The sequence below is a fragment of the Pseudochaenichthys georgianus genome, chromosome 1 (assembly GCF_902827115.2).
Source record: "Pseudochaenichthys georgianus chromosome 1, fPseGeo1.2, whole genome shotgun sequence".
Classification (NCBI taxonomy): domain Eukaryota; kingdom Metazoa; phylum Chordata; class Actinopteri; order Perciformes; family Channichthyidae; genus Pseudochaenichthys; species Pseudochaenichthys georgianus.
Window position 1 is genome coordinate 42,410,874 of NC_047503.1, and position 14,216 is coordinate 42,425,089.

A 14,216-nucleotide genomic window follows, 5' to 3' on the forward strand; every position below is an offset into this window, starting at 1 on the left:
ATGTGTTATTTCCTCTTTATGTTGTCCTTTTTTAATACCACGTTACTCACTTAAAGGTGGGGTAGGTAAGTTTCAGAAACCGGCTCGAGTGCACTAAAATTTGAAAGTACGCAGCCGAAAAGAATCCGCCCCTTCCTTCAGACTTCCTTACAGAGCACCTCCTCCAACACACATGAACGCGCACATGACCAATGAGGGCACGAGAGACATTTGTGCGTGCACGAGATGGAAGGCTGACAGACAGGGCGGCAAAAAGTTGTACTTTTTACAGTATTACGGCTTCCACAGATGATATTTTTTTATGGATTTTTTGTCAAAGCACTTCAGATATTCATTGCTATCGGGATGTTAAGAGCATGCCATGGAATATAACAAAAAGTGTACCTCGAGCCGGTTTCTGAAACTTACCTACCCCACCTTTAAAACATATTTCTTTAAGAAAAATATAACATTTCAAGTCAAAATGTTGTGATAGTTACACTACGCTTCTGTATGTCCACCACAGACTCTTCCTGGTGGATTACTACACTGCTTAGAGATTAGTTTATTGATGTATTGACAGATTGACTGACTTGTTGGTCATGTGGTTGACTTATTGATTGAGGCAGTTCGGTTACAGGTCTTAAATGGTTGTAGGCTGTCCAATTGGATAATCAGTCTAAGGATGTGTCATGTCCTTTTAGAGTGAATCTAGTCCCTGAGCACTGGGGAGGATTCTCTGGTGTTGTGTCCCCTATTAAACTGGTCAGTGTAATATTTCATTTTGTCCCCTTGTCAATAATACATGACGGCTGCTTTAACCTGACTCTTCTTGTTCTTGCATCACATAGAGGTTGCATTATATTTCATTAGAAGGTCTTCAATCTTTTCCAGTGTCTACACTCAATAATAATCAGGCAGTTCACAACCCTTTCCTTTATGACTGGATTGTCTATTTTAGTTTTCTTCCAATTAGTAGCTAGACGTTATGCAAAATTCTCAAATCATTGGTGATGGCCAGCAATGAAGAAGCTTATTTTATTCCACATTTTAACACAACTTTAACCTAATTACATGTTGCCAGGATTAAACAGATTTAATTAGAGAGAATAGAACCAACTTTAACCAACTTTAACCAAAAATCGATTTACACCAAGTACACTAAACAGAGAAGACAAGACAGACAAGACAGAAGACTATGCTGAGCAGTTCCTACACAAGTAAAACATACCGGAAGGACTCGTATACATGCAGACTTTGACTTTCACTAAAACACTCCATGAAATACATTCTAAGGCAAATTATATAATTAGTACAGGCAATATAAGTATAACATCGTAGTACTTCTTTCACCATTGGATGATGTTGAACACCTTTCGTCCAGTAAAAAATGACCTAACCCCCTCTATCGTCTTACGCTTGATGTTGTTAACGGGTGTTATACAAACATCTTCAGCTCTAAACTCTTATTCTGAGCCTCACTGCAGCCATCTTCACCTGCAGTGTAACTCTTGGGAAATAATTCAGAAGAAGGATCATAAAAAAGCCATCAGAGTGCTTCCTCCTCTGCAGAGGTCACGGTATAAAGTCAAAATATATGTCCAATCTTGGGTAAACTCACTGCTTCGTGACACTGGGTCAGCATCTCTTAAACTCTCCTGCTCTCTCCAGCAGAGCTCTTACAGTCACGATGGATAAAGTCAGTATGAAAGATTGATCAAACGCGTATGAAACATGTATGAAACAGGCAGCAGCCGTGCCACCTGCAGAGACTCATCCTCTCCGTCACCGCAGCCTCTCGTCAAAAACACTGCTTCCTCACTAGGGAAACACCCACAATGCACTGCTCCTCCATTAGCAGCCTTCAGCACTGAGACTGAAGGCAGAATGAAAAGGTAGGTTTCTCTCTGATGGGCTGCAGCGAGGGGTTAAAGCCCCGACACTTCATCTCCTTTCACTCAACAACTTTGTTTTTCTCCTCCCTACGGAAGCCCGCACAGGACAGGATTCAATTATGTGCACCGTGTGTCTGAGGACTTAACACGCTTTGTTTTCACTTCATGACAAACGTGATTATTCTGAGGTGATGGTTTGTGTATGTCTCAATACTATATGGGTGAATAAGTCTGTGTGTAAATGTGTAATCTACAAACTTAAAACATCCATAAATGCCCAAAAAAATCTGAAATATATTTATACAAATATAAAACCAATCTGAAAATACTCAAACAAATCCTGACGCCAAAAGAACATCTGTTAATAAATGTAACTGGCATTTCTGAATCCAGTGTTTTTGTGGATTTCACATCTACGCGTTTGGAATGAGTTAACCTATTTATTTTCAAACTGTTCGCACAAGTAATATTGAGACAAAATCTGCCTCCATTTTGGTTGTGTAATTTTTTATGTTAAATTACTTAGGTCTTTATTAGGTTTTAGGATCTCAACTGAAACCATTTTTTCAGAGACTTTATTTTTCTCGGAGACGCACATGGGCACCATGTTTTGACTTCTGCAAATAGTTTTCTGATATCAAAGATGCCTGTTGTTTTCAACAATCCAGGAAAGACAAAAATCTACAAAGGCTTTCTGAATTCTTTCCTAAGATGTAAATCTTTAGAAACACACATAGAAATGTTTGCATTTATAAAGTGTTTTGATCAGGCTTACTGGATGAAAAATGGCATTTGCTGGGGACAATTATTTTCTTTAAGGGGTGTTCCCTTTCCTGTACTTTATATAGGTTTTTGTGAAGGCAAATGTTCATCAAAGGCTTCAATCCCTTACAGTAGTTCCCTCCAGACGGAGATGTTCTCAATCTGTATTCGTTTAAACATCAAAAAAGGTCGACTTATTACTGAAATAGTCACGGTCATACCTCAACAGCCGGCCTGAAGGCAACATGGTGTGTGGACTCCTTCAAATTAAACTGACCTATTTCAGTCAATTTCATATATTTTACACATGGCTGTTTGGACTGATTTCAAATAAATTCTTGGGGCTTACTGTACATTTTTCATTTTGACACGTCAGAAGTTCAGTCATGACCTTTTCTCTGTGCTGCCATCGGAAGCCATTACTCGCTGTGAAGCCATTGGAGGAATGTAAAACAGTGCCCTCCATCATGTTGATTACACTCCTGCAGTCACGCTGCGTCCTTTCCATTTCATGCCTCAGAGCTGGACGGGCCGCGCCAACACCGGACACACTTCCACAGCTCTGCGTTTAATCATTTATATTACTAATTTCGTTTCAGGATGAAAATCAAACTGCAGAGACCACACACACACACACACACACACACACACACACACACACACACACACACACACACACACACACACACACACACACACACACACACACACACACACACACACACACACACACACACACACACACACACACACACACACACACACACACACACACACACACACACACACACACACACACACACACACACACACACACACACACACACACACACACACACACACACACACACACACACACACACACACACACACACACACACACACACACACACACACACACACACACACACACACACACACACACACACACACACACACACACACACACACACACACACACACACACACACACACACACACACACACACACACACACACACACACACACACACACACACACACACACACACACACACACACACACACACACACACACACACACACACACACACACACACACACACACACACACACACACACACACACACACACACACACACACACACACACACACACACACACACACACACACACACACACACACACACACACACACACACACACACACACACACAGGTTGTTTTGAAATCTGAAAATAGTTCTCTGATGTTAATGATGCATGTTGTTGTCAAGAAATATCGTGGAGAGACCAAACGCTGCAAAAGGCTCTCTGACAGCTGAAGATGTTAATATTGGAAAACACAAACATATGGTTTAATGTTTAAACGGTGCAGCCACTTTCTTTGAAAAGCTGTTCACCGTTACTATAATCAGTGAACGAGGGGAGATTATGTATTGGGGGGGCGTGTGGCGCAGTGGGTTGTGCGTTGGTGTTCGGATCAGGGGGGCACAGGTTCAAACCCCACTGCAGTCAGCATGTCGTGTCCCTGAGACACTTCAGCCCAAAGTGCTCCTGTGGGGATTGCCCACAGTGTTGAGTATGGAAGTCGCTCTGGATAAAAGCGTCTAACAAGTGACATGTCATGTAACTATTGACAAGAGCGATTACATTGCAGCCTGTTACCAATTCTCGCTAAACACTGGACCAATTTCAAAAATCTGTTAAACATGTTTTGTGTCTTACATTGTTAAAAAACAAAGTTAACCTCTAAGAAAGCTGTTACTTTGTATATCTAACAGACGACTGAAGCTTAGCGCAAGTTCAACCAGGAAGACCGTCTTTACTCATTCATTCACATCGTTCCAGCTTACTACTCTCTCTCCTCTCAATCAGTGATCGGGGCGTTCACCTCGCCTCTTCCCACAAGCCATCATAGTGCAACCCTTTAAATCTGCTCTCTCCCCTTCCTCACACGCAGCCCTCCTCCTTCCACCTTCCAACTCCAGGGTCGAGCTTAAACCACTCCTCTTCCGACCGACCTCCATCAATCCCTTCATGCCTCCACCACCACCAGCGTCTAGATCCAGGGGGGGTTTATTGGCTCAGTGTTCCCCTCCCGGATGATACTCCCGCACAACGGGGTCGAATCCCCAAACACCATTACATGTGTCTGTGTATTCCCGGCAATACATACTGTATATATCGATACATCAAATAACTGTCTCTCCTGATTGAAATGAAAGTCCACTGACCTCGTCCACGTTCTCGAAGGCGTTGATGACGTCGTACGGCAGGCAGGACAGCAGGTCGATGACGAACCACGTCTTCACGTAGTTCATGCGGATGAGCTTCGGGTCGGAGATCACCTCCCCGGCCGGGCCGACGAAGGTGGTGTGGAAGTTGAGGACGATGTCCACGAGGAAGATGACGTCCACGATGCTGTCCACCACCAGCCAGGTGACGTTGTTCTGCTTGGTCTTGAAGGACACGTTGTAGGGCACCATGATGGCGGTGTAGAAGGTGAGGATGAGGATGACCCAGTCCCACGTGGTCTTGAAGAGGCAGTAGTGCAGGATGATGTGGGGAGGGGTCTTCGGGGTCTCCTGTTTGTACTGAGGCAAGATGTCTGAGCCCAGCTGGAGGACCTGAGACAAAATAGAATAAACAGCGTTAGCTATGGGTTTCAGACAAAGATATCGGAAGAATCAGAGACGGGTTTATTACCAGGTAGGTTGACACGTATGAGGAATTTGACTTGTGTCGTGGTGGATACATAAAAGTAAAATAAAAAAAAAATTTAAACACAGATCATATCTGTTGGGAAAATACTGAATGTACTCTTCCAATATCAGAGTAGCATGATAACAAAGGCCCAACGTAGCCGTGTACGTGACCGGATGTCTGATTACCTGGAAGAGCGTCAGGACTGTTTTAGACATATGATAGCTATGTGATTAACATGATGATTCAGCCTCTATAGAGATAGACATATGACAAGCATGTTTATTGCTTACGTAGGCCTTAGCTAAACTGAACTAAACATTGAATACTGCTTTGAACCGGTATTCTGCATCTTGTGACTGTGATAGAATCTCTCTTATAAGCATGTGAAAGACACTGTTCAGGAACTAGTTGTACCAAATGCTCTGTATGTGACTACCGTACTTTTCGGACTATAAGCCGCGACTTTTTTCCCCATTTTTTGTGTACAGCTAACGGCCACTAGGGAACCTCCTACATCTATGGATTTTACAGGTAAAATTAACCACCTTTAACGCTATGGGCTCTATGACCGGTCCGCGCCCGCCACCTTTAAGCGGCGGCTCCAGCAGGAAAAGCTGGAGGCCGGAAAAGAGTGAGACAGGTAGCGCGCCAAAGTAAAAGTGGAACCGAGAGACAGAACGAGAGCAAGACAGACGGACAATTTAGCTGCTGCGGCTTATATGCAGGTGCGCTTTATAGTCCGGAAAGTACGGTACTTCCATTCTTGCAAGGATAATAAATACATGTATCCTGATGTTGAAGACCAAGCCGGTGACGAGTGATATTTTTCGAACAGTATCATATCACCATGATTTGACCAAACCCTCATGAGGATAAAGTTGTTTTTTAAATCGAAATCCACAATGGCCGACAGGTGCAAACGGGATACAACGGCACAAAACATTTCCATTAAGCGCGCTGAAGTTTCAAAAACATTGCAAATATAAAAACACAAATGTACACATACAAATACATACAAATGAAAACACATCTTCACCAACTTGACAAAACATGTGCAGCGTTTACTAAAAGGAGCTGCAAAAGCCAAACTCTGCAAGAACACCGAAGCACAGCAGAAACCCGGGGACGCTAAACAGTGACGCACACAGCTGGGAGCGGAGCGCTTGTTGTCGATCGGGGATTATAAAGCTGGCTCACTGTCGCTGTTGGGAGAAATGTGTCAGTGTGAATCTGGATGAGTTTTAAGTGTCTTTAAATGGTTAGGTTTAAGGGGAAATGCATGCTTATGGGAAGACGTGAGCACAGGACAGGATACATAAGATATGGATTATACTGCATGAGTTGTGTGATATTTGTAAACAGATGTTTTGAAAAACAACAAAAGAAGAATTTGGATCAAATAGAACAGAATATTGTTTACAAGAAAAAACGACTTCACTTTTTTCCCTTTAATAACTTTTGAGTAAACGTCTTTGCTGTCTTTACTTTTGAATACTTTTCTTGTTAAAATCTATTCATACCAGTTATTTGTTTCAGTGACAAAAATAAAATAAATTGAATCAAATTAAACAAGGGAGATAAGCAAAAGTTCAAAAACTAAATGATAACGGCAATTTAAATAAAAGAGAGTTTTAACTGTGCTCTTGCCTGAAAATCAGCGGTTGATTTAATAAAGCACTTGAATCTAATTTCACTGACTAAAATGGACATTTTCTTTTTAGTTTTCTCTCATTGTAATCCTCTGAGCTTCTGTTAAGAACTTGTCACCTGTATGAAATATGTAAATACATTTCCCCTTATAAAAGAATAAATGATCCTAATATGATAATGGTGTTAATGTGGAGGACAAAGGGTATTGTCCCGGTGAAACGCACCGATAACGGATCGCTTCATTAGAGCCGACAGTAATTACCATCATGCAATAAAGGGAAGATTAGTCACAGTTAATTACAGCGGATGAACTTATCGGCAACACGACGCCTGTGAGGAGAGCTAATGTTTATAAAGTGCATTTAACACGTTTTAATTCTTATTATCTTAGGATAAGAATAGTCATTTTTCCACAGCTTGATGGCCAACATGGCAGCAGATGGTTATATAATGGAAAGCAACACAGGACCAACACGCCTACGGAGGGCAATTCAAAGAATACAAAATAAAGTAAAAACTGTTAAGACTAAGTTACAAATAAATGGACAAAATCTGTTCTTTGTTACCAAATAAAATAACAAATAGAAATGTTAATCAACTTAAATCCACAAGATTTAATTTCCAATTGTACAACTTCTACACCCTACATGTACACTCTAGTGAGATAATTAATGTATGAATCATTTCCTAAGTAGTTATGCATTAATTCACTTCTCAAATATAATGTCCTTGGTGTTGTGGTGGACTTGGTGTTGTTGTGGTGTGTCTGTCCAGTGTGCAACATGTTAAAAACGTCTTTGAATGACAGATTATTTTGGCTGTGAGAAAACAGAGTATTACTAGAAAATAAACAAAATAAGTTCACATTAATTTCTGAGGACAGGATACATAGAAAGGAAATGGGGCGAAGCCTGCGAGCTAGTTCAGGCAGTCAACTCGAGCACCAATGATACATGAACACGTGACGCACCTCGTCCCCCTGACAACCAACCAAACGCTTTCTCCTAAACATGCCGCTCTATTGAAGCTGCCAGGTCTTCCTGCCTCTGCCTCGCTGCTGCTGCTGCTGCTGCTGCTGCGTTCACTTGCTATTAGGGATGCCAGAAACTGACCATGATCAAATTCAAAAATCGGACAGCCCTGGCAAATATTAACCCCCCCCCCCCCCCCGCTGTGCAGAGTGCAGCAGTCTGCTTGCTGGCTTCCTCCAAGTTTACAGTAAAACAAACTGGTGGTGTGACCAATGGACATTTACAATTATTAATACTATTATTAGCATAGTTATTAGTCTATATTTTGGTTGAAACTAAGTCATGAAAAAAAAAACATAAATAATAAAAAAATGTTGTTTTTTTTTTAATCGAATTTTAAGAAATATGTTTTGATTATGGAGACTGTAACGAATATTCGAAAAATCGAATAATCGCTGGCATCCCTACTTGCTGTTGTTGCGTTTATGTTGCTGCTGCTGTTTCATGTTGCTGCTGCTCCCCCCCACCTGTAGGCTCGGGGGATAGTTATCTAATCATCACTCAATGTTCTTTGTAAATCTGTGGAGTGATGAGGCCCGAGCCTAGACGCCAAACTCAACTATAAGCTGCTTCTAATAAACATATTAAGAACACGTGAGTTGTCCGACTGAAATGTAACTTTAGGAATCAGTTTGCATGAACTTCTTTCAAACAGATGTGTGTCTCTGTAGTTTGGGTGTAACTGTGGGGTTCATTACCAAATGATTAAAAGAGCTAAGAACATCTTTAGTTTAAAACAAACCGCTTCACCTGCGACCCGATAAGCGGTCGACGATAGAGGATGTTTTTATGCTACTGTAAAAGTTTCAGGCAGCTGTGAGGACAGCCATACTGGTGAGTAGGAGTTAAAGGTCCCATACTATTGTCAGCTCATTTTCAGACTGGTTTTTATAGAAATGGATCAGGACAAAAAGAGAGAATATTTTCTCCTGAAACTTTCAGAGTCTCTTTCCACAGAGGGGACACATGTTGATGTAGGAGAGACATGAAGAAGAGGGGACACGTGTTGATGTAGAAGAGACATGAAGAAGAGGGGACACGTGTTGATGTAGAAGAGACAGGAAGAAGAGGGGACACATGTTGATGTAGAAGAGACATGAAGAAGAGGGGACACGTGTTGATGTAGAAGAGACAGGAAGAAGAGGGGACACGTGTTGATGTAGAAGAGACATGAAGAAGAGGGAACACGTGTTGATGTAGAAGAGACATGAAGAAGAGGGGACACGTGTTGATGTAGAAGAGACATGAAGAAGAGGGGACACGTATTGATGTAGAGGAGACATGAAGAAGAGGGGACACGTGTTGATGTAGAAGAGACATGAAGAAGAGGGGACACGTGTTGATGTAGAAGAGACATGGAGAAGAGGGGACACATGTTGATGTAGAAGAGACATGAAGAAGAGGGGACACATGTTGATGTAGAAGAGACATGAAGAAGAGGGGACACATGTTGATGTAGAGAGACATGAAGAAGAGGGGACACATGTTGATGTAGGAGAGACATGAAGAAGAGGGGACACATGTTGATGTAGAAGAGACATGAAGAAGAGGGGACACATGTTGGTGTAGAAGAGACATGAAGAAGAGGGGACACATGTTGATGTAGAAGAGACATGAAGAAGAGGGGACACATGTTGATGTAGAAGAGACATGAAGAAGAGGGGACACATGTTGATGTAGAAGAGACATGAAGAAGAGGGGACACATGTTGATGTAGAAGAGACATGAAGAAGAGGGGATACGTGTTGATGTAGAAGAGACATGAAGAAGAGGGGACACATGTTGATGTAGAAGAGACATGAAGAAGAGGGGACACATGTTGATGTAGAAGAGACATGAAGAAGAGGGGACACGTGTTGATGTAGAAGAGACATGAAGAAGAGGGGACACATGCTGATGTAGAAGAGACATGAAGAAGAGGGGACACATGTTGAGGTAGAAGAGACATGGAGAAGAGGAGACACATGTTGATGTAGAAGAGACATGAAGAAGAGGGGACACATGTTGATGTAGAAGAGACATGAAGAAGAGGGGACACATGTTGATGTAGAAGAGACATGAAGAAGAGCGGACACATGTTGATGTAGAAGAGACATGGAGAAGAGGGGACACGTGTTGATGTAGAAGAGACATGAAGAAGAGGGGACACATGTTGATGTAGAAGAGACATGAAGGACGACCTGCTCCTGCCAACAAAGACAGAATCGATGGAGGTAAACAACACTTTAAATCTTTCAGCTCTCCAGAGACTCCTCACTGGGAAGTCACATTCACTATGGATTGATCTGAACAATTTCATTCAGTATCTCAAGAAATAAGAAACCGCTGTATATTCCGTTGTATTCGTCACATTACATTAAAACCCCGATGCGTGTTCTGAGGGTCGGCAGGCGTTCTGGAGACAGAGGAGTCCACTCGGCAGACTTTAATAACGGCGTGTTTGTCTCGCTCTGAAAGCAGGCCGTCAATAAACAACAGGAAGTGCCTCCATCTCTCCGCCGTATGCACACTAACAGATAGACCCAGGAGGTACTTTGTTCCAGATCGATGTAAAGTACTTTTCTCATAACTGAAAGAAAACCATATTATTTTAGTGCTCACGATGTTTGGTACGCTTACATCAAGTCTGCCTTGTGTCCTTCTGTGGACCAAATATAAAACGATTGGAGAGTACTGAGGTTTTATTCATCATGTCGAAGGAAAGAAAAGAAGAAAATACGATTTGTTATTATTTCAATTTTTATAATCGTCTTTCACGATGAACATTTGTTTTCCTAGTTTCGATTAAACAATGTTTTCTTTGTTGAAATGATTCAACCCCGGCCTATAAAACAGGCTTACATTTGTGTTTGTATTTAACACACTCAAAATGGTGTTTCTTTAAAGGCTTAACACCGAAAAGAGAATATTTAGTTACTTAAAAACATGTTGTGATTTTTGGAACTTGTAAAAATATATTTTTTACAATAAATAATGACTTAAAAACCCGGTTAGTCGGTTCGTCTCCCGAGTTCTCCTTTCTTCTGATTTATGCTTCTGAAAAATATCATTTTAGTGTCAGATTGTTCTGAAGGCACTTCACTTTTCAACGCAAGGCAATTCAAAGTGCTTTACAAAAAATGAAAGACATTAAGCATTAAAAAAGAAAAGCTAATAAAATAAACATTAAAAGGAAAAGTACATGGATAAAAGTTACCGTGCAGTTTAAGATGTGAATAGTTCAATTAAAAGCAGCCACAACAAGAAAAGTCTTCAGCCTGGATTTAAAAGTAGTCAGAGTTGCAGCGGACCGGCAGAAGACATGTGGCTTGTGGAAAATGTGTCCAATATGTACTTGGGTGACTGAGTTCAGAATCACTTCTCCCAATGTGTTTAAAAGAGTCCTAGAGAGGTGGAGACACAGATACAGGACATTCAGTGCAGCGTCTGGTTCAGTGAGGAGAGAGCGCTGATCTCACCTCTGCCAGCCGGGAGTGTTTGTGGACGTTCTCTCCTTTCTGCACAGCTGGAGCGAGCTGCTGCAGAACGCCTCGACTGCTGGTCAGCGCACGAGTCAGGCGGGCAAATTTACCCCAACCTGCAAACCACACAAAAACATGGAGCATCAGACGACTGAACGAGTGCAAGATTTCAAACCGAACGGGCTGTTCCTACCTCGAGACAAAATGTTCCTCATGATCTGAAACCTTGAACAAGTAGACATTTTAAGAATAATCAGGTTAAAGCTTTTTTGAATCCTCACATAATGTTTATCAACTTAATGTGTAATTTTCTTTTGCCTATTTTTCTATTTTTTGTCTTATATTGTCAATATCAGGGTTTCACACCCACATGCTTTTATCAATTTGTTTATGCTGCTACAAAGCAAAATGTCCAAATGTGGGACCAATAAAGTACCTCTTATCTTATCTGATCTTAGTCACTTAATGCATAACACAAAAGCATTACAAAAATGTTGTGTTACTAAACGTAACATGCGTTCTTTGATAGAGTGAGCCGTTAAACTATGGCCGAGGCAATTCCCATAGTGTCTGAGTGAGGCACGCAGGACCCAGATGCAGACGAACAGAAACAATACCTTTATTTCAAGGCTACTGAAACAAACGTGGACAAAACAGCCCCGTGAGCAACGTCCAAATACGACAAGGAACTCACAAAGACTGACAGAAAACACAGAACCTAAATACACACGGGACGAATCAAACAAACAAGAGACAGGTGAGGAGGGAGGAGGAAACACAGGGGCACCAGGTGAACACAATCGGGTAATCAGGGAGGGGGGAACAGGGGGGAGCAGGGGGGGGGGCAGGAACAGGGGGGGGGGGGGGGGGGGTGAACACTTTACAAAATAAAACAGGAAACCAAAGACAGAAAAAGACAAAACACAACACAGACAGACATAGTGACACAAAGTTATAACACAAATGATAAACATGGTGGAGTGTGAAGGACAGGTTGGTAAAAGCCTATCCTTCACAGCAGCGTTCTTTATCAAGACGAGAACATGTATTTTTATTGACATTCAAAGCACGTATAAACCGGCCTTATTGTGTTTTCTGGAAAGCCACAAAAAAAACATAACGCCTGCCCACAGGGATCAACAAGCACCAATTGTTCTCCTTAAGACAACACCCTCTTAGGTTTCTTATACAAATCTATTTATGCGTTATGACTGCCTCACGATATTGATCAAAGTGAAAACCCGGCTGGTCCTATCGCCTTGCTCTCACAGCTTTAAGAGGAGGTTTAGTTATGACCGATGTTTTGTTTTCCAGACGTTTGCACTGACGGTTTTGCAGCTAGATATTTAGAAAATTATTCTTCTCTAATATGTCTAGCGCAGTTCATCAGTGTGTGAACAAAGACACTAACAGTGCCTAAGAATTGAAGTCCATATTGTCCATTGTTTTTAGCCCCGCCCACCTTTTGAAGAGTCGTCCTCGATTGGCTGCTTGAAGGCGGTGATGTCACTGAAGGTGCAGAGAAACAGGACCACTTTATCCTGCTCGTTCCTGATTGGAGCAATCTTCATGAAAAACCAGACTGGCATCCCTGGAGCGCACACACACACACACACACACACACACACACACACACACACACACAAAGGAAGTCAGACTAAATGTTTCCAACTGAACACACTCACCTGAAAGTGAGAATGAACCGCTTCACCGTGAGCTGCTGAATCTATGTGTGTATTGAGAAGGTGTTTAAAGTGTCAAAAATCCAATTTGCACCGTTGACGGCGCAGCTCCAAAACGAGTCAGAACCCCATTCAGACATCATACATCTGTCTCACTTCCAATCAAAACATCCATGAGAGGACAGGGGGAGACTGACGGAGAAAACCCAACATGGAAAGTACATCCTATTTCCTGTAGTGCTATTCATCAACATGATACGGTTTGAGTCGCAGAGTGTTTGAGATACTGGCCATACACACGTCTGCCTTCTCTCCAGTGTAACGGAAGACGATGGCGCTCAACCAAGAAATACATAACAAAAGAACTCGCCAGGATTTATTTTCATAAAATCATGACCCGGCTACTCGGGATAATCCACAGAGTTTCTGAGAGGGGTTTCACGTAGGAACTATTTTCTTTAGCGCTACACCCAGGGGCTCTTGGTTTTCTCAGTCTCTGGATTAAATGGCAGAACGGATGTCCTCTGTCTCTTACCTGGTCCAATCCAATCTCCAATTGGTACATTAAGTGCCAACAGTCATTTTGAAGCAGTTGTGTTTCTCCTTTGCCGTGTTTTAATTGGCTGAGAGCGTGTAAGGACGAGGAAACCCTGTTGAGTGGAGTGAAGACTGCAGTTTGATAATCAAACATCAGCAACTGGTGGAGAAGCTGCACTAATCATTAATAGTGTTTCATTGTTGTATAAGCCATTTCAAAGTGTGACTGTTTTGTGTACAGCGCTGTTGGTACACACAGCGTCTTGTTTTGTATCCGCACAGCATGTAATATTGTGTGCGAGTGTGTGAACTGAAGCGAAAACCACACACACACGTGTCCCGGTGCCAGTCGGGTGTAGCACCACGTGTGAACACTGACTCAGTAAAACATCTTCTTTTGGTTCTGACTCAAAGACAAAATCATACTGCTCTCAAAAAACCACTGAACTACCGGAGTTTGGGTTTCAGTGGAAGCTTTTTAACAATAACGTGAACGGTATGAATATAAATATAATATATATGTACATAAATGA

General features: G+C 42.0%; 1 protein-coding gene across 1 annotated transcript in view; it reads right to left on the bottom strand.

The window, feature by feature from the left end:
- Positions 1–14,216, bottom strand: part of kcnh1b (potassium voltage-gated channel, subfamily H (eag-related), member 1b) — a 71,891-nt gene that overhangs the window by 42,997 nt on the left and 14,678 nt on the right. Inside the window, 3 exon segments of the mRNA XM_034087934.2 lie at positions 4,851–5,243; positions 11,462–11,580; positions 12,927–13,055. Of these exon segments, the coding sequence (XP_033943825.1) occupies positions 4,851–5,243; positions 11,462–11,580; positions 12,927–13,055 (641 nt within the window).